Source organism: Microtus oregoni, unplaced genomic scaffold (assembly GCF_018167655.1).
Source record: "Microtus oregoni isolate MIOR12 unplaced genomic scaffold, Mior012 000144F_ref0000341, whole genome shotgun sequence".
Lineage (NCBI taxonomy): Eukaryota > Metazoa > Chordata > Mammalia > Rodentia > Cricetidae > Microtus > Microtus oregoni.
In genome coordinates this window covers 1,311,460-1,339,351 of record NW_024544794.1, presented here as the reverse complement: position 1 = coordinate 1,339,351, position 27,892 = coordinate 1,311,460, and the positions used below count along the sequence as shown (strand labels likewise).

General features: G+C 46.8%; 1 protein-coding gene across 1 annotated transcript; it reads left to right on the top strand.

Moving 5' to 3' along the window:
* The first annotated feature begins 804 nt into the window (after positions 1-804).
* On the top strand, positions 805-27,892 carry LOC121444865 (MAGUK p55 subfamily member 4-like). The gene is made up of 21 exons (XM_041646790.1): positions 805-886; positions 2,679-2,800; positions 6,526-6,603; positions 6,951-7,031; positions 7,835-7,966; positions 8,637-8,718; positions 9,736-9,821; positions 11,252-11,323; positions 11,969-12,165; positions 13,067-13,131; positions 16,073-16,090; positions 17,289-17,327; positions 18,770-18,790; positions 20,038-20,052; positions 20,534-20,575; positions 22,063-22,233; positions 23,351-23,431; positions 24,517-24,610; positions 25,395-25,503; positions 26,550-26,684; positions 27,593-27,892. The coding sequence occupies exons 1-21, from the start codon at positions 811-813 to the stop codon at positions 27,782-27,784; spliced, it is 1,908 nt and encodes a 635-aa protein (XP_041502724.1). The 5' UTR covers positions 805-810; the 3' UTR covers positions 27,785-27,892.

Sequence of the window (27,892 nt, the reverse complement as noted above, 5' to 3'; positions counted from 1 at the left end):
CTATTCAGTGCCACTGTTACATTGTCTCTAGGTTAGAAGATTGTGCGGGGACAGCTCTCTGTGTGGCCGTATTCAGTGCCACTGATACATTGTCTCTAGGTTAGAAGACTGTGCCGGAACAGCTCTCTGTGTTGCATATTCAGTGCCGTCTTCTAACGGGAATTCTGCAACTGCTCAGTGAGATCAGTGAAGAACTCCATAGTTCTGTGTCCAGAGGGAGCCTCAGTGTGCACTCAAGACAGGGAGTCCCTCTGAGCTCTCAACAGTGGGTCGTTCACCTAGGATGAGTTACCAAACGGGTGGGAAGCAAGGAGGCAGGATATGACTTGTAAGTTATTGGGAAAGACGACGGGACTGTGGGACGGCTCAGTGCATAAAGGCCCTCACCACCAAGGTTGACAAGCTGAGACTGGTCCCCACGACCCACCTGATGGAGGAAGAGAACTTACCCCTGCACCTTGTCCTCTGACCTCTAAACCAGAGCTGAGCCATGCACGTATGTGTGTGTGTGTAGAGTGTGTGTGCATGCGCGTGTTTAAAGATAGTTTAAAAGAATTTTAGAAAAGATGGATGAGGGGAGTGTTTATGGAATACTGGTTTTCTCTTTCACATGGTAGCAGCTGATTGGAGAGGAAGTGTCACAGGAAAAGGCCTGTTTGATCTGATGTGGACCCCAGTATGTGTGGTCTAGTACGTGGCTTACAGAATAACTGTTGTTGGAAATACACTTTAGTGTGCTGAGCACACTGGCTGGTGTGGCCAAATGACGATATGTTTCCTGTTTCTGACTTCCAAGCGCCAGCAGGGAGGATGAGACAGTCAGACCGAGGAGCGGAACTGGCCGACAAGGAGGGGACACTTGCCACGGTACCCAGCCCTGAGAATGGTATGTGTTATCAGAATTCCTTTTCTAGATGAGAGAAGACTTATAGTAATATCCGAGTATGCAATCAAGTACACAGGGATGCTTGCTGTGACCCTCCCTGGGGGCGGGGGCTTATTCTGCACCTTTGCCCACCAGCACTACTGTTGATAACCACGGAAGCAACTGTCAGAAGACAGACAATTGCCATGGGAGAGTCAGAACCCCGCCAGGCCACCCTGTTTTATATGAACTCAGAACTGGGTCAGTTGTTCACACGCAGAGTAACACTTCAAAGATTTTTGTTTTTATGATGAAAATAACTGAGGATTCATACATACTATGTATGTAGTTCCTTTACTCGGTAGAATGTTGAAATTTATGTTAGGAAGCCTAGAAGGGGCTGGCGAGATTGCTCTGTGAGTCAAGCTGCTTGTCATCAGAGCTGGCGGCCTGAGTTGGAAAGAATCTACTCCCTCAAATTGTCCCCTGACCTCCACAGATGCACACACACACACCCTGACTTCCACAGATGCACACACACGCACATATACACACCCTGACTTCCACAGATGCACACACACGCACATATACACACCCTGACTTCCACAGATGCACACACACACACACCCTGACCTCCACAGATGCACACACACACACACCCTGACTTCCACAGATGCACACACACACACATATACACACCCTGACTTCCACAGATGCACACACGCGCACATATACACACCCTGACTTCCACAGATGCACACACACGCACATATACACACCCTGACTTCCACAGATACACACACACACACACACCCTGACCACCACAGATGCACACACACACTCTGACTTCCATAGATGCACACACATGCACACACACACACCCTCACCACCACAGATGCACACACACACACACACACCCTGACTTCCACAGATGCACACATACACACTCTGACTTCCACAGATGCACACACACACACACACACACACACACACCCTGACCTCCACAGATACATGCACACACACACACCCTGACCTCCACAGACACACACACACACACGAATGCACACACACACACCCTGACCACCACAGATGCACGCACACATGCACACACACACACACATACACACACACGATAAACAAATAAATAATGTGAAAATGTTGTAGTGGGCGGGCCAGCCAGATGGCTCAGTAGGTAGATGTACTTGCTGCTAAGACTGAGGGCGTGAATTCAGTCCTTGGGACCCGCATGGTCTAACGAGAGACCTGGTTCCTACAAGTTATACTCCGGCTTCCACACAAAGTTTATGGCATTCGTGACCCCTGCCCCACACAAACAAACAAATAACAAATAAATAACTCAATGTAACTTTAAAGTCTCATGGGAGAGGTTTTCAGTAACATTTTCAATAAGTATTTTCAGAAAGGGCGCAAATCAACAACTGTGTTTGATTACAGAGAGAAGGTCTAGAAGACAGCTGGATGGTTTAGGGATAAATTCCTGTCTGGTCAAGGGTTAGAGGGGAACGTGATCGCATTATTCCCACGGGATTGCGTGTCTATACGTTGCCACCATTTTATCTGATGTTAGTCTCAGCCCTATGCAAAGCTAGCTTATTTGCAGTTTGCCAAAAGGATTTCTTTAACACAGTCGCACGGTCTTCTGAAATTTACAGCCTAAATGATGGGATAGGGCTTGGAGCCACCCTCAGGCCTTCAGTCCAGTGTTGTTCCCAGCGTTGTGAGCAGCTTCGGTGGTCACACCGTCTTCCTTGCCGCCTCTACCCACCTGCTGGCCTCTGTCCTCCTCCCCTAGGCCTCTCTGGGATCCTGAGGCTCCTCCTACAGGAGCTGAGTCTTTTCTACAGCCGGGATGTGAATGGCGTGTATCTCCTGTATGACCTCCTCCACTCCCCTTGGCTGCAGGCTCTGCTAAAGGTGAGTGTGGAGCCTTTGCTCGCTCTGGCTGGCAAAAGCCGATGCCTTGGTCGGGTCAGGTTGCTGGAAAAGCGTGCCAAAAGTGTTAGTTTATTTATTTGATTTTTTTAAAGTAAAACTGCATCTTCTTTGTTTTGAATACTTTTAATTTCAGAGCAAAAACAGAACTAAAAACAAACACAGCAGCAGCAGCAAAAATCTCCATAAAACCTCAATACACAACGCTGGACCTTGCTGTCAGGGGAGGGGAGGATTTCCTCGTCTTAAGAAACAAGGACAGGGGCTGGAGAGATGGCTCAGCGGTTAAGAGCATTGCCTGCTCTTCCAGAGGTCCTGAGTTCAACTCCCAGCAACCACATGGTGGCTCACAACCATCTGTAATGAGGTCTGGTGCCCTCTTCTGGCCTGCAGACATACACAGAGACAGAATAATGTATACATAATGAATAAATATTTAAAAAAAAAAAGAAACAAGGACAGGAAAGAAGAAATGGGCAGAGAGCCGGATGGATGAAGGCCAGTCATGGCTACTGGAGGAGCCATAGGAAAAACAAGGCAAAACAGGAATTCTTCCCAGGGGGGTACTCTAATCTGCTTCCATGAGAGACTCCCCATAACACACACCTTTAATCCCAGTAGCCACACTAGTTGCCATAGAAACAGGCCGGTGCACGCCTTTAATCCCAGAACTAAAGGGAAGAGACAGCTCTCAGACACAGTCTCATTCTGAGATTCCTGGAGGCAGGATCGCCATTTCAGATTGAGGTAGAGGTAAGAGCCAGTGCTTGGCTGCTTTCCTTTTCTGACCTTCAGGTTGAACCCCAACTTCCCTCTCTAAGTTTTATTAATCGTGCTCCAATTCTTAGCATCCTCACATAGGAGACAGCATCTGGGAGCCAACTGTGGTCATGGTTGGAGTTGTTCTGAGGATCCGCAAGTGAGAAGCCAAGTCGCAAAATGTAGCTCTTAACAGCAGTGCCACCGGGTCCTTGAGAGCCTTGTTTTTGACAGTCCCAGTCAGCTGCTGCAGGATCTCCACAACCGGGTGGTCTGGGTTGATTTCCGAGTCCTTTTTGACCGTGATGTAGCCCCTTCATAGGGTTGTCTCACAGTGCCTGGGCCTTCATGAACTGCTCTGTTTGCTGGCCAGCACAGGTGCTCTTCATAATGTAGCAGAGTGAAGACGCGTGCCTATCGGAGACTTTCGCCTTCTCCGCCTTCTTGTCAAAGATCTCCTTCGTGCCGGGCGGTGGTGGCGCACGCCTTTAATCCCAGCACTCGGGAGGCAGAGGCAGGCGGATCTCTGTGAGTTCGAGACCAGCCTGGTCTACAAGAGCTAGTTCCAGGACAGGCTCCAAAGCTACAGAGAAACCCTGTCTCGAAAAACCAAAAAAAGATCTCCTTCGTGATCTTGTAGAGATTCTCAAAACTTGATTTACTCTCTTCCATGTCCTTCTGGTAGCTCTAGACCGTCTTGGTCCCCAGAGACCAGGCTCTTCCCATCCCCTCCTTGAGCTGGTGCCGCCATACTTGTCAAGAGGACGTTTGCTTTCCACACACACTCAATGAAGGTGGCCACCCATTCTTTGTTGTCAACATTGATGTAGTGGATGGACTTCGTGTCTCCTTCATGTCAAACAGGTGCTCTGACATGGGAGTACATGTAATTTTAAGTTTCAAGAACTCAAGGCCCTTCTTCTGAATGTCTTGTGGATGACTTTCAAGAGTTTTCTCTTTCTGAACATTGTTTTGGAGATACTCAAAGGCAGGTTCTCAGAATCAGTTATGCCCCAGATAGAGTTGAGTTACTTGGGTATCACCTCATCGTAATTGTCCACAATGAACACACAACAGGCATGATTTGATGTTGCTCCTCTTGCTCTCAAAGGGGTCAAAGGGAGCACGCTAAAGAATAAATAGCAATGCCCTTTCTTTATTGTCCCCAACTTGTTTTTTCAGAGGTCCCTACAATGAGAAACCAGTGACCACAATGGACACCAGCAACTCCATATCATCTCTCCACAATCCTTGGTCCTTAAGGCCAACTCTGGACAAGTAAAAATGCTTTTATAAAAGGCCACTTCTGGCTGGGTGTGGTGTTGAATGCTTTTAGCCCCAGCACGTGGGAGGCAGAAGCAGAGGTCTCTGTGAGGCAGCCTTACCTACATAGCAAGTTTCAGGCAGTAAGGAATACATAGAACTCAAGTTATTTTGGGGATATGGGTGTTTCTTCCAAATAGGCATGAATATGGTCAGCCTTAGGATACGTGCTAAGGTGATAGCCTTTAAAATTGAAGTGGTCACAGCTTCTGAATGACCAAAGATGAACATCACTTGTTTTAAATCACTGGATTCTGGGTCTCACAAGCTGAAGCCTTAGCTGGCCTGGAGCTCACTATATAGACCATGCCTAGGAAGCACTTAATCCCTAATATCCCCCCAACATACACATACATAAACACACACACACACAAGCGTGTGCACACAAACACATACACACACAAGCATGTGCGCACACACTCCCTCCAGGGCCTGGAGTTTGTGTTTCATTATGAATGCCCCCTCAGGCTCACCGTCTTTGGTGAGCATGGATTCTTTGTGCTGAGTGCTCCCAATCCAACTCCCACATACATGTGAGTACCAGACCTACAGTATAGCAGGAAGCCCGCTCATCACAGATACAGGAGAGACTAAGCAGCCTCTTGGACCTCTTTTCTCCATCTGTAAGAGAAATCTGATCCCAGAATAAGATGACGGAATCACTGCGAATCCCGGCGAGCTTTGCTTACCCAGCCTGACTCCTCATCCAGTAGGGAAAAAGAATCCCCAAGGATCAGGGGAGGTGAAGCTGCAATTTGCACAAATGAATTCTAGCCAGAGAATTGCCGGAAGAAGGAGACCTGAACAGCTTCAAAGATCCACACTGAGCAGGGACGAGCACATTCTGAATGTCTGGCTCATTATCTGGGATCCTTGGTGGATTGTGAGTCACAAAGTTTGTGCTCAGCACTGTTGCAAGGAGGAGGGCCTACTTGTTCATCCTGACAGCCTACAACCAAAATAACCACACAGAAACTGTATTAATTAAATCAATGCTTGGCCCATTAGCTCTAACTTCTTATTGGCTAACACTTACATCTTAATTTAACCCATCTCCATTAATCTGTGCCGCACCATGAGGTCGTGGCTTAGTAGCCAAGTTCCAGCACATCTATCTCCGGCTGCAGATCCATGGCATCTCTCTGACTCCGCCCTTCTTTCTCCCAACATTCAGTTCATTCCTTCCCATCTACCTAAGTTCTGCCCTATCAACAGGCCAAGGCAGTTTCTTTACTCATTAATGGTACTTACAGCACTCAGAGGGGACTCCCACATCACCACACAGAGATCCTAAGGGGTCTCAACCCCATAGACCCTCCTGGAGAAGCTCCCTGTTGGTGTCAGCGCCAGGCATTTTCTCTTGCTTCCCTCACCTTAACAAGGGAAACATTTGCATACTTTTTATTAAAGAAAGGGCTCTGGGGATATCAGTCTGCTGGAGGCAGCCAGGAGTAAGGCCCCTGAAGCCCTGGGACCTCCACTCAGCTGCTGGAGTCACTCAGTGTCGCGTGTTCAGGTGTGAGCATCGCCACCTTGGCTGTCTCTTCCTTTGAGACCTTTACTCTAAAATGTCCCTGGTCACGTCTCAGGATCAGGGTCACGGTCACGCTCTTTCCCTTCCGCAGGTTTATGACTGCCTTCAGAAGTTCAAAGAACGGAAACTGCTTCCCGTGACAACTCACGCACAGACCTTATCCTGTGAGGTAAGGTGGCTCTACCCGGAAACCCGTAGAGCCTTCGCTGCTGCTGTCCTCCAGCCTGGAGTGTTGTTTAAAGGAATGGAGGTTTCTGTTGGGAGGACTTGATCAAGGAGCATGCATTTTAGTAAATGTTCTTAACTGAGCTTAGTATAAGGGGAAATTGTCTTCCAAAATTACACACATAAATGCGCATGCACACACACAAACTCACACGCTTGCATACTGTGAGTTCAAGACCAGCCTGGTCTACAAGAGCTAGTTTCAGGATAGTCAGGGCTGTTGTGCAAAGAACTTCTGTCTTGAAACCCCCACAAATACTTTATGCTGTATTTTTTTCCATCATGAATCAGGTCTTGGAGCTACTACGCAAAGCCTCCAGTTCTCCTGAGATCCAAGAGCTGAGACGAGTCCTCCAGGCTCCACACTGCAAGGTAAGCATTTGCTAAAATGGACAGTTTGCTTATCTGGCATGTGACAGAGGTGGGAGAGTAAATAAAAAAGGATCAAAATCATTATCTACGAATATATATATTTTGTTTCTGTACATGAGGGGCCAACAGGTTATACTTGAAGATGTGGGACTCACCTGTGATTGACTAATCATCCAGCCACTGCTACCGTATGTAGGAGGAGGCACCCAGAACTTTCCAGGGTGTCTTGTTCTCCCAAAAGGATGCTATCCCTCTAGAATTCTGGGCAGTCATCCGGGGTAGCTTCTGGTTATAAAGAAATAACCCCTATACTTTCTCTCCACATTGGGAAGATTTTGAGGTATGAAATTATTTGGAACATACATTTATCCACATATACATGTACGTGCCTTTGTGAGTTTATGTGCACCACATGTGTGCAGTTGCCTGCAGAGACCAGAAGGGGGCATCAGATCCTTTGAAACTGGAGCTACAGGCAATTTTAAGATTCCTGATGTGGGTGCTGGGAACAGAATCCAGGCCCACTGAAAGAGCACAAGCTTTTTATTAATCTGTTAACCTCTGAGCCATCTCTCCAGCCCCTGAAAGAGGTCACTGTATGCTTTTTAGCCTCTGTATCCCCTGACCCGCTATCTATAAACAGGGAGAATGAGTACACCTGACTATGACGGAATTTGCTTGGGATTGTGCATGACACATAGGTGTGTTCATAGTTGTGTGTCTAATACAGCATCGGGTCACCATCTTTGAGACACACGTGTGCTGCACGTGACATTTGCTCAGCTTCCCCTTTCTCTTCCCAGGCATTGCTCAGTGCCCACGATACAGTAGCTCAGAAAGACTTTGAGCCCCTTCTCCCGCCGCTGCCCGACAATATCCCTGACAGCGAAGAAGCCATGAGGATTGTTTGTTTGGTGAAAAACCAGCAGCCCCTGGTAAGGAGAACGTTTTATGTTTTGTTTAAGGTTGTGCTGGGGTTCACGGCGATCTACGTCATGTCTGATAGTTAACTTGAATGGTAGTTTTGTCTCGGTCGCACACAGAGTGGGAATCATGGCTTGATAGCCAGCGTAACTTTCCCTGTGGTTCAAACGCACTGCTGGCCATGTTTTCAAGACCAAAATATTTCTGTTTAGCGTATGAGAAGGCAAGATATAATGTGGATATATCTATATCTATATCTATCTATATATATATGTTATAGATAATACTTATATATAATATAAACTTTTTGTGAAAGCAAGACATCTATATTATTTATTTTGTCTTTTGCACATTTTACTCAGTTCTAATACACTGGTCTACATCTTTCTCTTCTACTAATAGGAAGTGGGTAAGACATTAATTGATTCTCTAAGGGCACTTCTTTCCTTACAATCATGGGCACTTAACTTTTAGACGGTTCTAAATATTCTATGTCTGTGTATGGATGCCTACCAAGACCAAGTTCTGGTGGGCTTTCCTTTTAGATGGCATGATGTGGCCGATGGCGACAGAGCAATGGGGACCCCTTCCAGCTCTTAAGAAAATCCCTGTGCTGACGAGAGAAGCTGTGTTGTGTTAGTTGTGTTAGTAAAGCCCAGGACCTCTGTGTTCTCTCTGCAGGGAGCTACCATCAAGCGCCATGAGCCAACGGGGGATATCCTGGTGGCCAGGGTCATTCATGGCGGGCTGGTGGAGAGGAGCGGTAAGCTGGGGTGGCACGGTGTACGCCAGACAAAGGGGACACTGGACTCTGTGATTTTTTTTCTTCCAAAAGCGAGAAGTCTTTTTCTGCACTTAGGTCAGGGCCTTCAGATGTTGCTTTGCTTGGCTGTGTAGTAAAGAAACCAAGGGCAAATGTTTGAAGGGCTCCAGCCCCTTGTTCAAAGAGCCTCTACACGCTAGGCTCCGTGAGGTACAGTCTTGTTAACATTCCCAAGGAAACCAAGCAAAGCTCCACCTCTGAACTGTGACCTTGAACTCACTTGCTCCAGGTTTAAGGCTCCCCACTGCTGGCGTTGTAGATAAGTATCACCACACCTAGTTCAAGACTTCGCTTCGGTGGGGGAGCATACCTTTAATCCCAGCACTTGAGAGGCAGAGGCAGGCGGATCTCTGTGAGTTCAAGGCCAGCCTGGTCTACCAGAGCTAGTTCCAGGACAGGAACCAAAAGCCACGGAGAAACCCTGTCTTGAAAAATCAAAAAAAAAAAAAAAAAAAAAAAAGACTTCATCTCACCCCCAACTTCTTCCACACTGGATCTTTTGAAGAATAGTCCATTCTTTTTCTTTTCAAATGTCATTTACTCGCTTCCCTGGTATCTTCAGTGCTCTTCTGACTGGTGTTTTGGTTCCATTTTACAACATCAGAGTAGAAAGAAAAAGTACCAAATCACTCTTGGTGTGGACCAAGAGGTGGATAACATAACAGACAGTTACGGCGGTATAAGTGGGCCAAGAGATGGAAAATGAGCGATCACAGACAGTTACGGCGGTATAAGTGGGCCAAGAGATGGAAAATGAGCGATCACAGACAGTATGGCGGTATAAGTGGGCCAAGAGATGGAAAATGAGCGATCACAGACAGTTACGGCGGTATAAGTCAGAGCAAACAGTTTTTTTAATTTAAAATTTTCAAACGTGCTTGGGGTCATGAACTTGTAATAGTGGCCTCGGTCTTATCCCTTTGGACCCCCTCCTCTGTCTGTGTTTCTGTTCCCTAGGGCTGCTGTACGCTGGGGACAAACTGGTAGAAGTTAATGGTGTCTCGGTAGAGGGCCTGGACCCGGAGCAGGTGATCCACATCCTGGTAACTGCCGCTCTTGGTTGGTGACTGACTTAGTGACGTGCCAAGCTCCGTGGTGTGTGTGCTATAATGTAGTGGCTTAAGTCCCTCTGGGCAGCTTCCCGTCTTCAGCCCTGGACCTTGTCTGTTGCCATGCGATTCACCAAACTTCATGTGTAACTCCCAGAAGTCCTGGCAAAGGCTGGGACGCTTCCCTTCACACGCTTCTTCCCCATAGGATCAGCCGTCTCCCGACACACACACACACACACACACACACACACACACACACACAAGTCCCCCATTACCTGTGCTTGGTGGGAAACTGAGCCCGGGCTGAGTGAGGTTTCGGGGACCGTCTGCTCCCGGAGACGTCCCTCCCTCCCTAATACGATCATACAGCTTCAGCCTGGCTGTCATCTGTCTCTGAGCAGCTTTGGGTGGGGGTGAGGGGAGAGAGGAGTCACCAAATGGCATCACGTGGGCAGGGATAATGCTTGTGTGTATCTACTCCTGTTCCTTGGTGCCCGGTACTGGGAGCTTCAGAAATCGAAGTGCCAAGGTGAGTCCTGTGTCTGCACGCCCAAGCATCATCTCCAGTTCCCACTCTCACTTGTCAAGATCTTCCCCGTGCAAATAATTCAACACATTTTCCCCCACAGAGGAATGGCAGCTCCCATCCCCCAGCTACAGCTCTTCCCCACACCCCCCCCCCCTCCAGGTACCCTTCAGATCCACTCCGGGTTTTCACAGTGGTGACTGAGAGACTGAGGTCGGAGTGATAAGATGAATATTTTGTAGGCTACTACCTCAGGATTCCATGCACCCTGGAAGGTTCCTCAAAGGGAATTCGAAGTGTATCCACCTTAGATTTCAATCGGCAGCTCTCTACCTCGGCCTCCTGGCTGGCACCAGCTGTGGAGTGGCTGGGACGATGCTGGGGAAGCTGCCAGGAGTAAGAATGAGGTCTCGCTAATCTGAGGCACGTCACAGGGTTGGTAGCTCACATCAAGTGGGAGGGTTTCTTCTCTACTTCTAGTCTGGAAGCTGTGGGCTCTCTGAGAAGACTCGGGGCAGCCCCTTAAACTTCCCATCAGGCCGGGGCAGCTGGCTTAGGAATGAGTGCCCGGGAAAAGCTCACTGAGTAGGAGAGATGGCAAAGACGCTGTCTTTTCCCCAAGGTGTGTGGAAGGGAGACCCCGCTGAGTGAGGGTCCCGGGGAAAGGCCACCTCAGCGTGTGTTTCTGCAGCCGGTGACCCTGGTGCCCCCTGCCAAGAGGCAGATGGAGATAAATCGCTTCCCAGTTTCCATTTCTGGGTGGGACAGTTAGCTGCAGACCCCTGTGATGGTCGCTGTGGTGACTGCTGTCACGAGACCTGGACACAGTCAGATGCTGCTCTGTCTTCTGCACGGCGGGGTCCACACTTGGTCATTCATCCTCTTTGTCTTCTAGGCAATGTCTTGCGGTACGATCATGTTCAAGGTGGTGCCTGTGTCTGCCCCGCCTGTGAGCAGCCAGAAGACGGTAAGAGCTTGTCTTGGCTATTCACTCGCTAATCATCTAGTCTCGGTCCTCTGACCACTTAAGAGTCTTTGCAGTAACCGCTGGCCGCTGCAAAAAGCAACGTCTCTGACCAGAGCTGATCTATGGGTATCACATGGTCATTGGGAAAGTGACTTGACGGACTCATCATGCCCATTTAGCAAGACATTATCAGTGGCTTCCCACGAGGGCCTATGACCTCCCCAGCCACAGACTTTGGGCTGTGTTTGCAGCACTTAAAGTGGATTCTCTCTCTGGAATGAGCATCACACCCAGCTGGCTTGCCACCGTTGCACCAAAGAGCTCACTTTGCCAGGCTGGTTGGTATTTCTATATACAGGTCCACAGATAAGAACAGCTTGATGACAGGCCCTCCTCAGCGGCCTGCGTAGCCCCTTCTAGTGCTCGCTACCAGGGAGGAAGCTTCCAGCCTCGGTCCAGTCTGTTTTCTCCACGCCCGTGACTGGGACGCCAACAGCACCCCTCCCCCTCCAGCGTTTAGTTTAAGGTGAGGATAGAAAAGAAAGATGAGAGCAACAGGCAGAGGCGTAGGGGGCGATGGTTTTAAGTCGCGATGGTTTCTGGGCGCGCATTCTGCTGATAGTACCATTACGCACCTGCTGCCAGGTTCACGTGCGCGCCATGATCGATTACTGGCCCCAGGAGGATCCTGACATCCCTTGCGCGGATGCTGGGTTGCCTTTCCTGAAAGGAGACATTCTACAGATTGTGGACCAGAATGATGCCCTCTGGTGGCAGGCCCGGAAAATCTCAGACCTTGCCGTCTGTGCAGGCCTAATTCCTTCTAACCAACTCCTGAAGAGGTAAGGGAGGTCGCTCTTGGCATCAGAATTAGGCCATCGGGCTGTGCTTGGGACGTCGAGTTTCTGAATGTCTGGTAAAGACGCAGGCAAGATGGAAGAACATAGACACCAAAGTTTATAAACCAAACTGTCAGTTTATGGATAGACTTCCAGCTTCTTACACGCTAAGGGGGACCAGGAGCATTATATCAGCTGGAAGGGAGAGTGAAGCACTTGTGAGACTAGATTAAACCTAAAAATCATGCCTGTGGTCTGAATATCAACCCAATACCCCATTCGTGTGATGGAATGCAATTCCCAGAGCAGTAATACTAAAAGTCAGGGCCTTTAGGAGCTGATTGGGTCATGAAGTGAGATTAATGGATTATAGCATCGGCAGATTATTGAGACTGTGATGAAGTGGGTGTTGGCAGGAATAAGAGGTGTGAGAAACTGAAATCTTGCAGAGTTGGCAGCTGTTGCTCTGAGAGGCCCCAGGGCGTGGCAGTTGGAGGTGGGGGCGGAGGTAGAATGAGCCTCTATTAGATAAAAGATCAAAGCCCCAAGAGGTATTAGAAAGGACATTTGCCTGCTTAAAACCGCCCAGAATTACAACTTCTGCTGAGTGTATGGGAGCAGCCAGGAAGAATGGGGATTGGTATTCTAAGTGGGGAACTCTTAAAGGAAAGGAAGGTTGTTCTGGAAATGATGGTGGGAATCCGGTACAGCCGCTGACCCAGGCTCAGTGGATTAGAGCCACCCGTGGTGAGCCTGCTGCCCCCGATTCAGTGGAATAGAACCACCCGTGGTGTGCCGGAGCCAGAAGATGTCTTTCTGTGTCTTCTGAAGGCAGACTCAGCGTCACCGCCCCGAGAGAACCCGCCCTATGGAGTCAACCAGTCTTTGCTTTCTTTCTGCCTAGGAAGCAGCGGGAATTCTGGTGGTCGCAGCCGTACCAGCCTCACACCTGCCTCAAGTCCTCCCGATGTGAATGTGCGTAGGCGAGTGCGCGCAGAGACCTCCGACTCGGCACGCACGCACATCCGGGGAGGGGACCCCTGATCTCAGGCTCGCCTTCTGCCTGAGGGAGGGGCTTAAAGAGTCTCTCTGTCCCAAGATAATGCCCTCCGCACCTAGCCCTCAGAAATCCTACCATACGCTGCCATTCCTTTAGTTTTCAGTTTATGAAAAGGAGTCTTAGCTTCTTCTTCTTCTTCTTCTTCTTTTTTTTTTTCTGTGATAAACGCCATGACCAAAAGCAACACGGGGAGGAAAGGGTTGTTTTTCGTATAGCTCCTTATCACAGTTCATTATTGCAGGATAGGAACCTGGAGGCAGGTACTGAAGCGGAGAAGGAATCCTGAACACTGGTTGGCTCTTTATGGCTTGTTTAGGATGTTTTCTTATACAATCCAGGGCCACAAGCCGAGGGATGGTACCTCCCACATCAACCATTAATCAAGACCTACCCCCCAACAGACTCTCCAGGCCGAAGGAAGCATTTTCCTCCTCCCAAATAGGTGTAGGTTTAAGTCAAGTTAACAAAAAAACCAACCAGCACAAGTCAGACACTGCCGAAGGCAAAACAATCTCTGTGGTGTCACACCTGGACACATGTCTGTGGCTGTTTAGTGTAAATCTCCCTTTGTGTCTTTTCTTTTTTAATGTTAAGGTTTATTTTCTTATTGTTAGTTTGTGTGTCGGGGAGAGGGGTGTTCTGCCTGCACGAATGTGTCTGTTTACCACACGCATGTACTGCCCCAGGAAGCCAGAAGACGGTGGCAGAATCCTTGGGACTAGAGTGCCGGATAGTTGTTAGAGCATGTGGGCGCTGGGAACCAAGCCTAGGTCCTCTGAAAGGGTAGCCAGTGAGTGCCCTTACCATCTCTCCAGCTCCTGCTTCTTGTCTTTTTTTTTTAATATTTATTTATTTATTACGTATACAATATTCTGTCTGTGTGTATGCCTGCAGGCCAGAAGAGGGCACCAGACCCCATTACAGATGGTTGTGAGCCACCACATGGTTGCTGGGAATTGAACTCAGGACCTTTGGAAGAGCAAGCAATGCTCTTAACCTCTGAGCCATCTCTCCAGCCCCCTTCTTGTCTTTTTTTGTACTGTAGATTGGACCTAGGAGTTGATGTACACTAAATAAGGCTCTCCCACTAGGTAACGTCTCCAGCCCCAGTCCTGGGCTTACAAACGACCTAAGGCCTTCTTCATAAAGCCGTTGACAGTGGGAGACAGAGGCCCAGGAAGGACGACATGATTAAAGCCTATTGAGTGGTCCCGTCAGATTGGCCCTCTGGCAGCCGTATAAGGGTTGGGGGGGGGGGGGATGGGACACAGACAAACATGAAGAACAGCAACATCAGTAAGAGATTTGCTGCAAATCACGTGACTTCCCACTTACTACTTTCCAATTTTTCAAGCCAAAGATTATGTTTTTCCTTTAATTTTGTATTGAAGAAAATGTCATAATGATCACAAATTGGGTTTTTTTTTTTTTTTTTTGACAGTGTCTCATGCAGCCCAAGCTGGCCTAGAACTGGCTATGTGGCTGGAGGATGACTCTAACTCCTGGTCCTCCTGTCTCCTCCTCCCGGTGTTGGATTACAAGCATGCACCCACTCACCTCACAGAGATAGCATTCCTGCAGGGCCTTCCCAGCGCTGTGACTTACCTTTCCTTTGCAGTCACGTGTCTGCGTGCTTACAGCCATAGGCTCTCACACCACTTTTTCTTTTCTTAATTTCTCTCCAGAAGTATTTCACAGCCTACTCTTCCTAGTGATGTTTTATTTTGGAAAAATAACCGATATTTAATTTAATTTGATTTGATTTAATCCTTTAGTTCACCTTCCTGTCTCATTCTGCAAAGGTTCATGAAGTTGCTATTGCTTTCCAGTTACTCTCTGATAACTAGCGTGACCCGAGGTTGTCGTGAAGTCTGCCCGTGGGCCCTAAGTGTGCTTTATATTATGCTATTTAGGAGTCCATGTAGAAAGCTGTTGGCCTGGCGCTGTTAGTGTTGGCTCCCAGGCCCGAGTCTGGAAACCGCCGCCAGAGCCATTGACTCACAAGATCACGTCTCTCAGGGAATGCTTTGGATGGCCCAGCATCCTGCTACCAAGCTACTGGACCATTTCTTTGGGCTGTCATGATTGATGCTGCAATAAATGTTCTCTCTCTCTCTCCTCTGTTTAAATCTTACCATGTAGAAACATGTGTCACGGCCAGGTTACTAGTGAAAAGAAACAGGCTATTTAATTAATCAAGATTTTGAAAATTCTAGTCCTGTGTTAGATTATACATGATTAGTAAAAAGTTGTTTACTATAGTGCATTTATTGTCATCCCTGGCTTGTGCCATTGTTCCTCCTTCCTTCCCTCCTTTCCTCCCTCATTTCTTCCCTCCCTTTGTCCCTGCCTCCCTCTCCTTCCATCCCTCCCTTCCTCCTTCCCTCCCTTCCTCCTTCCATCCCTCCCTCCCTCTCCTTCCCTCCCTTCTTCCCTCTCCCTCCCTCTCTCTCTCATTCCCTCCTTCCCTCCCTCCCTCCTTCCTTCCCACCTCTTTCCTCCCTTCCTCTTTCCCTCCCTCCCTCCTTCCCTCCCTCCCTCTCTCCTTCCCTCCCTCCTTCCTTCCCTTTCTTCCATCCTAGACCCGAGTTCCTACAATACACTCCACTAACCCAGATTTGAGAAGAACATGCCTCCTACAGAGCATGTTGCGAGGACATGGAGGACATTTGCCAGAAGCAAGCAGATCCCCACGTGCAGCCATTCTTGAACTTCTGAAGGGCAATCATAGGAGTCCCCACGAATGCCAGAATACTAATCTCAATGTTGGCGTTTTGCTCTTCTTGTTGTAAGTTAACCTGAAGAGGAAAAAAAAAACTGAACGCTATTCCCTTTTCTCCCCGTCGCTAGCATTCTCTATGGAGGAAGGTAAGAAACGGGATTCAGGAAAACACCCTTACCATTCCCAGTCACTCGACTATGGGAAGCTTTCCCTGCAGATCTGGTAGTGGGAGGGCACAAGAAAGGTGATTTTCCTGATCTGAGCCATCAAGGACCGGAGACGTGGGACTTGTTCATCATGTTCTAGCTCTAGCGGCTAACAGAGCACGGGCTCAGAGCTCAGTGGGAGTTAAGTGCAAGGTTTTGTTTCAACTGTTTGACCAAAAGGTCCTGACATCATAAGAAAATTATTATTCTCACCTCTGTGTGGAAAACTGAGGTTCAGAAGAAGAGGATGTTGTCTGAAATTGGAAACAGTCTAGAGATTTGAGCTTCCATCTGGAGGCCCCATGTTGGAGATAAATGGGACCTTTGGGGATTGCCTTTCTATTTGTTCTTGTTCAGTCATCTGCATGTTAATTCTCTGTCTATCTCCTCTCTGTCCTCTCTTATTTCTCCCTGTGTCTCTGTTTCTCTCTCTCCTATCTCTCATTGATCTCTGTGTGTCTCTGCCTCTCTCTCTCTCCTCTCTCTCTCTCCTTCTCAGCTGCAATGAGGGAGGTAGCTTTTGCCTTTTGACCAGCGACGAGACATTGTATTAAGTGTTTCCCATCACACAAAGTTTCTCTGGCCAAGATAGCTGGTAGCACTCGCCTCAGGGTACAAAAATAACTATTTAGAAGGTAGTTAGGCCACATATCAATAGCAAATTGTGCCCTAGGGCCTATGACATCCAAGCCATAGGTTTTGGTCCAGGTTGTCAGTATCAGTTTTGAGTTTCTTTCCGTGGAACCGGCTTCAAATCCAATCAGGAAGTAATTGGCTAGTCCCAAGCAATCCTGCTGGTGTTGCAGCAGTGGGGCTCTTGCCTGGGCAGCCACTGTGCTATTCAGGATCCACAGCTGGGCAATGCCGCTGATGCCTTTTCCAGCAGGAGGCGCACTTTATCTGGCACTGTGAACACTAGCCAGTGCTGCCTGAATTGTAGCGTTTCACGTCCTATTGCTCACCACATGCATTTTCCCCTCTGATACAGTAGAATTTGTCCCCTCTCTCCAAGTAAGCAGTAGTTCACAGGGTAAGACTCAAAGGTGCTCCGAGTTTGGCTGACATAGCCTCAATAGGATTTTGTTTTTAACGCGGGAACACCTTAAGTTCTAGGTCTCCTGTCTGTGCTCTTTTGTAGAGGAGAACATGAGGATTGACGAGACCTGTGTGGAAGCAGGTAACATTTCCCCCATTGAGTCACCACAAGGAGAAACGCGAAACCCCTCAGCTCTAGACGACCAGAAGCAGAGGTGTCAAGGGGCTACCGGTCCCTTCCTCTGGAAGACCTGTGCGCAATGAGCCTACCCATGGGTCTCTGTTGTGACTCTGAACTTGGGAGGAGAAGCAAAGCTGGGGGTTCTGCAAATCTCCAGGGTTCCATCTTGGAAATTATCTCAAGATGCAGAGGAGATAGCCAGTGAGGTGTGGGCACAGCCGGAAATGCCCATGCTCCTTGTGGAATAGACGAAAACAGGGCGATACCAAATATTGAAAATGCAAAATATATTTTTGTTATTACATTGAATGATTCTAGTCAGGGTAGAAAGTAATGAGTTCCATTTCTATACTAATTGGTTTTTTGTAAATTCTGGAAAGATTTCCCTCAAATTTAACGGTGGTAGCAGGACTGGCTGATGAGCCGCTAGGTTTTGTGAGGAAACAGTCACAGAGGCATTGGTCTGATGGGTGGGCTTGTTTGGTTTTTCTTTGGAGACAGGTTCTCGCTCTGTATCTCAGGCTGGCCTGATACCCACCACCTAGTGTAGCTCGCTTCTCACACTCAGCGATCCTCATGACTCAGCCTCCTAAGTGCATGGGTTATAAGGATTTTTGCCCTGCTCTAATGGGTGACTTTATCTTGACGCTATGGGCTATTCTAGTGTTTAGAAAGGAAAGAAATGCTTTTGAAAGCTTCATTGATATATTTCTGAGACCAGTGAATACCAGAGAATAACGTGAACAAAACAAAAACAAAAAAACAGGATCCATAACCTTTTTTTTCTTTAGCTTGAGGGTCATTTTCTTCCTTTCCCCCAAACAGATGCACACACATTTTGCCAGTGCTCTCTCTCTCCCTCTTTCTCCTCGTCTCTCCCCTCTCTCTCACATACAGCACTAAATAAATAAGTTTATGAGAACAGCAAAAGTTGTTTTAATTGCCGACAGTTGGTTTATCTCATTTCTCTCAGTCGGTCACTCCAGCCAGACATTATTAATTTATTCCTCCTTCCTATGTCCTCTAGCTGTGAGACCTAGCATACACATCTCCTACCCTGATGACCCCTGGAGCAGTCCCCTGTGCCACATCCAGTGGTCAGGGGGAGGTTCCTATGCTGTTCTGCTTTTTAAATTTATTTTCTTCTCTCCAATTATTTTATTTCTTTATTTAATGCTACATCCCTCTTGGTGATCATAGCCCAACGATTGAATGCTATCTATCTTATTTAAGACCTATGTGTGCCATAAAGCTAACACTGACTCGATTTGATCTAATAAAAAGCATTTTAAAGGTAGTGTGTGGGTAGAAGCGTGGGCCAGGCTTGCACTGCTAAGATGCAGAGTTGGTGAGGACAATCATGTAATGGTACTTTTGTTTTTCACCTCTACTGAAAACCACAGATGAAGAAGCCTTTGAATCTGGTAAGTTAAAACATGCATACTTAGTATTTAACTTTTAGGTATATATTACATGTTCCGATATAATGTAAACATATTTAGAGATACAACACACACACACACACACACACACACACACACACACACACACACTTATGCTCACATACCCACACAAAGGAGGCAGTCATTCTGGTGGAGGACAGAATAAAGACATTGCCTTGTAGTTACTGAAGCCTTTATTTTCCACACTCTACTCCACATAGACAGCAGATAAGATGGAAGTCCAGTGTTTATGAAGAATAAGCTTTCTTTTTTGTTAATGTATTACTTGTAATAATTAAGGCAGCTTCTATTGTCTGCTGTTCAAGATACCATTGGCTTCATTAGTAGCAGAATAGATTCCTATAGTGTTGTTGTTTTCTGTGTTTAAATGGGCAACCTGTCTGGGTACGCTATTGACTTGATTCCCAGCTTCCCTGCTCTCTTAAGAGCTCAATTAAGGAACAGTTAGTACCCAGATGGCATGCTTGCTAAGTAGATAACCCTTGGCAGTCGTAGGTGATGCTCCTGTTGATTGGCCAGCTTAGTGACTCGTTAGAGCTCGTCAGTTTCCATCTCTGCCTCTGAGTGAAACAGAATGTAACCTTCTTGAATTTCTGGGGGGGGGGGGGCAGTGATACAGTCTATTTAACTAGAAAAACAATGTAACAACGGCAGCCAAAAACCCAGTCACTTGAATATGTCTAGAAAGCAACAAGCAAAAACACCCAAACAATTTGCTTTGTGTTCAGACAGCCCCCCACCTGGCCCCACCACCCCGGTCTTCACAGGACCAGCTGGAGAGGAAAGTGTGTGTGTGTTAGGCCAGCCAGGGCAGAGCAATGATGTCAGGCTGTTGTAGCGTCTGCCCGTCTGCCTAACTAACACCCTTCACAGAATGTGGCAATACGGTTGTGGGAGAGGAGAGAGACTTCAAGTCATTGCATCCCCTTATTTGTGCCTTCATTTGTAGTCTTCATGGATGAACAACAGCTTCACGGGAAGTCTGGACACACAACTTGCAGAACAAATTACTGTCCCCCAACAGTGGAATCAGATCCAATAAGTTTCTGAGCCCCAACTTTGTGGTGTTCATCTGCCTTGCCAAGTTAGAGCTGTTGCTAGGGTTACATGTCTTCCCTGTGATGTCATTCACATTTATTTAATCATTTAACTCTATCTTTGCAAAGATTGATTTTTCACGTTCTCTCTGTGCTTGCTCCAATATCCAGAGGAACTTGCAGAAAGTAAGTGTCCACGTTTATCTCCTGCCTAGACTGCGGTAGGGCTACACCTAAGGTCTTTCTCTGCCACAAGGGGGCAGCATAACTTAAGAGATGACTTCTAAAGGCCAGAAGAGTAGTAACTAGTCAGTGTCATAGAAACCATTTTAAACAGATGTAGGCCATTAAGCTTTATGAATCCATGTTAGTGAGATTTCCCTGTGAATATTTTTACATAGCATAGAAAAATGTCGCTAGGAGATGGGATTGATACACTGCTTTCTTCTTTTTCAGATTTGTTTTAATTTTTATTTATGTGTTTATGCTTGTGTAAGGGCAGAGGGATGGAGAGGGCAGAGGACACTCCCAGAGCTCTGCCCAAGGGTGATGTTAGCTGGCCTGACAGCTACAGAAAGCATTTCTGGAAACCAGAGAATGAGGTCATGCACTTGCTTGCTGGATCCCTGTCTGTCCCCTCACAAATTCTCCATTCTCTATGTTCCAGCTAAAGAGGAGTTTGTTGGCAATGGACAGAAGTTCTTTATTGGTAGGTGATAAGAGGTGTGGGCTTGTTGCTTGTTAGCGCTGTTCCTGCTATCTGGATACCTTCTTGAAAGCTGCCCGTGCTGATGCTGATGAACCTCTGCAAACTGCTTCTTGTTCTGTCTTCTGTGAATAGAGATTGTGTTTTCATATCCTGGTCGCCCAGAAACTATATTAATTATAACACTGGCCAATGACTCAGGCATATTCCCAGCTAGCTCTTATATCTGAAATTAACCCATTTCTTTTGTTTTGTGTATCGCCAAGAGACTGTGGCTTACCAGTAAGGTTCTGGCATCTTTCTCCTTCAGTAGCTACATGGTGTCTGCCTGACTCTGCCTTCTTTCTCCCTGCATTCAGTTTAGTTTTCCTGACAACTTATATTCTGCCTGCCATAGGCCAAAGCAGCTTCTTTATTAACCAATGGTAATAAAATATATTCATGGCATACAGAGGGGGAATTTCACATCAGACTTCCCTCTGTCTGCTTTTCCTCACCAATAATCTGATCTATAACTCATTGTTATTTATCTAAATTCACTGGCTATCTTTTAATTATTTGTCAATCATACATCTGCTCATTCTCCCCCCAGACTATGCTATAACCTCAAGAGATCAGTTTCATGGCTGCGAATTCCATCTTTCATGTACACATTTCTAGAATCTGTCACCTGGGCAGAACTGTCTAAAGGAGCAGGCCTCCCCGATTAAAACCTGTCCCCCCTTTTCACAAGGCAGGAGAGAGGCACAGAGCTCCAGTCTAGACTCTAGAAAGTTGGTCCCAAGCCTGGGTGCCCTTTGGGATCCTTGGCGGAGTCTGCCTTTGTGCCTCGCTTCCAGAATTATCAACCTTGACGTCACTATGTAAGGCTGAGCAGAGTCAGCGACCCTGCAAAGGTCGTGAGTGAGGAGCCTGAGCTGGGACAGGCTGGAATCTGTGGACGATGGTGGCTTGGCACAGCTCCGTGCACCCCTGGCACCTAGCAGTGGCTGTTAGATGCCACGTACAGATAGATACCTTGTGGAACGTCACTATCCGCTTCTTCCGTCTTGTTTAGCTTGGCTTTTTTTAAATATATATATTTAATTAATTAATTGAGACAAGGTCTCACTATGTGGCTGTCCCGGAACTCACAGATACCTTGTGGAACATTACTATCTGCTTCTTCCGTTTTGTTTAGTTTGGCTTTATTTATTTGTTTGGTTGGTTGGTTTGACTTTAATTCTTTTAATTTTTGTATGTTGATTGGATTGATTAATTGATTGGTTGATTGATTGATTGATTGATTGATTGAGACAAGGTCTCACCAAGTGGCTGTCCTGGAACCTACTCTGTAGACCAGGCTGGCTCCCAGAGACCCGCCTGCCTCTGCCTCTCGAGTGCCCGAATTAAAAGCGTGCGCCCCTGCACCCGGCTCGCTAACTGCTCCTTCCAGCGGGTGTCTGTGTTGTCTCGCCTCTGACATTTTGTTCATTTCCTCCCATTTTTAGCCGGTTTCCGCCGCAGCATGCGCCTCTGCCGCAGGAAGTCGCACTTCAGCCGGCTGCACGCCAGCACCGGTTGCTCCTGCAGCTGCTACGGTGCAGTGGGTGCCCCTTACGAGGAGGTGGCGAGGTACCAGCGGCAGCCAGCAGACAAGCACCGCCTCATTGTGCTCGTGGGTATGGCCCGTAATGCGCGCTGCTCAGCCTGGGAGGTTGTCCTTCTAGATTTAACGTTTGTGTTGGCAGTAACAGGGAAAGTGGGACTCTTCGTAGACCCCTCTGTAGATATGTTTTGAAAGCCTGTTTGTTTATGAGAATGCTTTCCAAGGCCGGCGTTCTTTGCCTTCTCTGCCTCCTCTTCTCCTTTGACCTACGTTTGAACATAGTATGAACGTGTCATGAACATGAAATGATGAACATATCATGCCATGATATATAAGAACCCAAGTATTAACCGGTTCTCATGTAATGAGGTTCTACCCGAGTTTTACTTATTCCCTGTTTGGAATTTGCATGGGTAGGTGGTCACTACAATATATTAGAAAAATACTCTTCAAATTCAATTTCTTTAAGAAACGTTTAGCCATTTTTTTTTCTTTAGGAAGTGTCTAAATCTCCTGGGGGTAACTTTGACATGAAACGGCTTGGGTGATCTGACTTTGTGACCAAGACCTCTGCAAAACTGGCTCCCTGGAGAAGTAGAAAATGATGTCACTGCCGCCATGGCTTGTTGAGTTGTGAGCAGGTCAGGCTCTTGCACGACAGGATGGGCCTGGCAGCCACCGCAGCTACTTCTCTGGTGGTGCAGACTGTGAAATGAAATGATAAAGCCCTTTGTGTTTTGGGTAGGACAGCAGGACCTTATTCCAAGTGTGTATTCTTGTAAGTGTGGGCCCTGAGTAACTATGCAGGATCTCGGCCCGTATGGCCAGTCCTCCAGGACAACATGAGGGTGCTTGCTCAGCCACCTGTTAGAAATGTCACTGCATCTGTGGGGGACAGTGCTGCTGCATTCTGATTGTGACTTTAGCTAACGAAGGTCCCGCTGAAGTCTCAGAACGTCAACAGTAGCGGACCCTGTGACTTCACTCCCGTATCTGGATGCTGGGGTGGTTTGAGTCATTTCACAGGTCACTAGAGTTTTCTGGTTTGTTCCAGTTCTGAAGAAGGGTTTCGACAGATTTTCCTACACCGGCGTTGGCTCTCAAGCTCCTGCTGCAGACCGACTGGGGGATGGTGTAGCACGTAACCCTGTGTACCCACCTCTGATTCTCTCTGCTCCATCTGTGTTCAGGACCTTCTGGCGTTGGAGTCAATGAGCTGAGGAGACAACTCATCGGGCTTAATCCCAGCTGTTTTCGAAGTGCTGTGCCACGTACGTTAGTTTTCTTTCCTGGTGGCTCATGTTTTGGTAAAAACTTGTCTATGATTGTACTGATGTCACTTAACTGTGCCGTATCACCTTGCTGGAAAAGTGTAAGGACTGGCCCTTCAATAGTTCTATTGGTATTTGTTTCAATAACTGTGCCGATTGACTAGCATGTGGTATGTACGCTAGGCTAGCCTTTCAAGAGATGGTTTTTCTTTTCTCTTTAAGTGGAAGTCAGTGAGCAACTTGTGGGAGTCAGTTCTTTCCTTCTGCAGTATTGGCTTCTGAGACTCAAACCTGATCAGTGTAGGGCCTGCACTACTGGACGGTTCGTGAGCCAGGCAAGGGGCTGGAGATTGAAACACACACACACACACACACACACACACACACACACACACACACGCACACACACACAGACATGGGCCGCCCTTGAAACAAGAATGCTAACTTTATTGTGCTCCAGGGAAGCTCGTATAGGGATCCTTAATTGATAGCCACGCCCCAGCTCTTGGGATTTTCAGCTGTAAAACCCACCAGAAACCACTCCCCTGCCATCAGGAACTCATGAGGGTCTCGTGCTCAGAGCAGTGCAGGCACAGGAGAACAAGCAATTACTTAGTGTTCTAAAGTTGCAGTTACTTCTTGGTAAAACAGTAATGTGCCTGGAGAGTGGTGTGAGATACCATGAGCTGATCAGTGCACTATCTAAACGGAAGATGCTGGTGGTACCCTGTAAGGGAACAGACATGCGTTTTAGGCCTCACCTTTGGGTCAGCATTACCTGTTTTGAAATAAAGGGTCAGCATTACCTGTTCTGAAATAGCAACAGGTGTTCCCTGGCCGATATTTACGATACATTCTTTCCCATCCTTTATGAGCAATCAATAAAGGTTTGTAGTTGGTGGAATTTGACATGGCAGCTCTCACCTTTTCTCACCAATTCTTATCATGTTGGTTCCAGCATCTTGTCCGTGATGCATTTGTTTGTTTTTGTTTGTTTGAGTTGTGAATCTCAATCCAAATATACATTTGGTAACAAATCAAGACATTTAGAAGATTCTGAAATGCTTTATCCTCTTCCCTGGTAGATACCACCCGTTCCCCAAAGAGTTACGAAATGGACGGACGTGAGTATCACTACGTGTCAAGGGAAACTTTTGAAAGCCTCATGTATGGACACAGGTAAGGCTCAGAAGCCTATTCTTCCTTCTGGTTACTGGAAAGTAGTCCGTTTCTAGGCATTAGCCAAAACTGTTGGCAGTAACCCCTCATTTCTGAAGACGCGAGAAAGGAATATGCATTAATTACCAGAGCCCCGGGATCAGGTTTGGGAAGGGGGCAGACTTGAGCCTGCGAGCTTCAATGGATTTGAAGGAGTAGATAAGTCCTTGGTTGTCTACTGTGGTTTTCTTGTTGTTGTTGTTTGTTTTGTTTTCTCCTGAATATCCAGTCATTCTTTCTGTGCTGACAAGATCCATGCATCCCATGGGAGCTCACGTTTGTGTCCTACTTAGCTTTCTATTGCTAAGAGAAACACCATGACCAAAATTAGGTTGGGGAGACAAGAGTTTATTTGGCTTATACATCCATGCCCCAGTCAGTCACTGAGGGAAACCTGGACAGGAAATCAAGACACGAGCTTGGAGGCAGAAGCTAAAGGAAAAGCCACGGAGCTGCTTACAGGCTTGCTCCTCTGTTCTTACACAACCCAGGACCACCTGCTCGGAGTGACGCCACCTGTAGCAGGCTGGGCCCTCCTGTCAGTTATTAATTTAGAAAACACCCTCCCAGACTTGCCTAAAGGTAACCTGATGGAAGCCATCACTCAACTGAGATTCTCTTCCTAGGTGAATCTAGCTTAGTCAAATTAACAAGACAAACAAGCAAAACCCAACAAACACAGATCCTAGTACTACTGCTAATATTTTACTTGTGGAGAATCGTTTCCTCTGTCTTGCTCTCACAGAATGCTGGAGTATGGTGAGTACAAAGGCCACCTGTACGGAACTACCGTGAATGCTGTGCGTGCTGTCCTTGCGGAAGGAAAGATCTGTGTCATGGATTTGGAGCCTCAGGTGGGTCTGTGTAGAACATTTTCCATCACCCTAAAGTCACAGATGCATGTGCGCATGCCCCAGACAGTAACTGAGACGTTTTGTTCAGATAGACTTTTAAGAGTAAGGCTACCTCTCGCATCTCAGGGCCAGGTTGTTCCTCAGAAAGTAAATTGGCAACGTTTTGCTTTTGGTTGGAAAGGAAGTCTTATTTCTCACACCCAGAACCAGGACCTGGGTGGACAGCCATTAAAAAACCAGTCCCAGTCTTTCTTGCTTTGACAGTGGTCACAAACTTGTCCAGGGAACCTCTTGTGGAGGAGGATATTGCTTTAAGCAAAAGACGATGCTCGGTGTTGGCATAAATGTGTTACACGCCTGAACCACACGTGAAGAGAGCTGAGGTTTGATCAGTATTTGTGGAGGCCCAGCTTTTTGATCCTTTCATTTTCCTTATTTATTTAACGATATACTTGTGTGCTAAAGACAACAGGGGGAAAGCGATTTGTTCTTTCTTGAGTAGAGTTGGGGGTTATGAAGATGGACGTGGTGTCCCATGAGAGCTGCTAGCTAGAGGAAAGGGAAGTGAGGGCAAATGGACCTTTCCAGAAATTTTCTTTGATTTTGTCACATGAGGTCATGCAAAGGAGTCTACTCTCACTAAATAGCATTTTGTCATGTATAACATTTATTTCAATAATTCAATAGCTAGTCATAGCTAGGAAGAGGAGAGGCCAGGATTCTAATTTAATTTTGGTTCTAGAGCCATATTTGTTGTTAAATTGTTTTGATTTTATAACTGAGGACAGGGATGTATGAGACTATGATCACACTGACTACAGGAAGCTAGGACTTTCTATATTTAATTTTTAAAAATGTATACCTAGAATTTGAATGTGCTGTGTGGAAGCCAGGGGACGATTTTCACGAATCAGTTCTATCTTCTGTGGTGGATTCCAAGGATTGGACTGGGTTCAGCAGGTTTGCACGGCAGGTGCTTCTGCCAGCTGAGCTTTCTTGCTGGCCCACATCTGTCTTCTAACTGTGCACTTGATTTTTCTGTGCAGGACATTCAGTTGGCTCGGACTCATGAACTGAAGCCCTATGTCATATTTATTAAGCCACCTAACATGAGTTTCATGAAGCAGTCTCGGAAAAATGCTAAGATAATTACTGACTACTTTGTGGACGTGAAATTCAAGGTAAATAAAGTAGAAATCCTGGTATTTACTTTCAGTCATGGCTAGGTGGAAGGACGGTCAGGCTGGACTGAGGATGTGTCGCCGTTTTTGTCTTTGTATGACCCTCTCCTCAGGAGCACGTCAATAAAATGGTTTTTAAAAAAATTAGTTATTTCCACAGAATCCTTTGAAGGTTTTAATGAGTAACGTCTTTACAAGTTATCCTTTCTATCCAGATGGTAATGACACATGCCTTTAACTCTACCAGCACTTGGGAGCAGAGGCAGGTGAATCCCTGGGTTCAAGGCCAGCCTGGTCTATGGAGCAAGTTCCAGGACAGCTAGGGATGCCCAGAGAAACCCTGTCTTGAAAAACGAAAACAAAAAACCAAACCAAAAAACACCCTAAATCACCAACAAATTTTATTAGATACTAATTACATATATTAAAATAAGATTTAATAAATTCTGTGATGCTTTTTCTTAGCTTAACAAAAGGACTCATAAGCCACAATTTGCAAAGCCAAACAAATTGTTTATAAGCATATTTGTATTTTTGAATTATTTTTAAAATGCTGTAATGAGTGTACCAACACACACACACACACAGTAAATAGTGTATACATTTTAGAAATTTGTATACAGTTTAGTAGTCTTGACTATACTTATGTGTATATATAGTTTTACTACATATACACACGTGTGTGTATATGAATGTATGTATGTATGTATGTATGTATTTTCGAGACAAGGTTTTTTTGTGTAGCCCTGGCTGTCCTGGAACTCACTCTATAGACCGGGCAGGTTTTGAGCTCAAAGATCTGCCTGGCTCTGCCTCCCAAGTGCTGGGATTAAAGGCGTGCGCCACCACAGCTAACAACCTGGTGTCTTACTGCCTGTTCTATTCATATTTCTCAATCTCTCCTGAAGGATGAAGACCTACAAGAGATGGAGGATTTAGCCCAAAAAATGGAGAGTCAGTTTGGCCAGTTTTTTGATCACGTGATTGTGAATGACAACTTGCAAGATGCATGTGCCCAGCTGTTGTCTGCCGTACAGAAGGCACAGGAAGAACTGCAGTGGGTGCCAGAGGAATGGATTTCTCCTGGCACTGAGTCTTAATCAAGTCCTAAAGACCCCGTGTAGCAGCTGCAATTGAAAACAGCAGTGTTTGACCCACTAGAACTGCAACTGTTGCCATGTTGGAGGAGGCCACCTGTTCATTACCCG

Coding starts and splice junctions, on each gene's coding strand:
- LOC121444865 (XM_041646790.1), top strand. CDS start 811: ATGAGACAGTCAGACCGAGGAGCGGAACTGGCCGACAAGGAGGGGACA. Junction 7,032..7,834: donor TCCAGGCTCCACACTGCAAG/GTAAGCATTTGC, acceptor TTCTCTTCCCAG/GCATTGCTCAGTGCCCACGA. Junction 12,166..13,066: donor TCTAACCAACTCCTGAAGAG/GTAAGGGAGGTC, acceptor CTTTCTGCCTAG/GAAGCAGCGGGAATTCTGGT.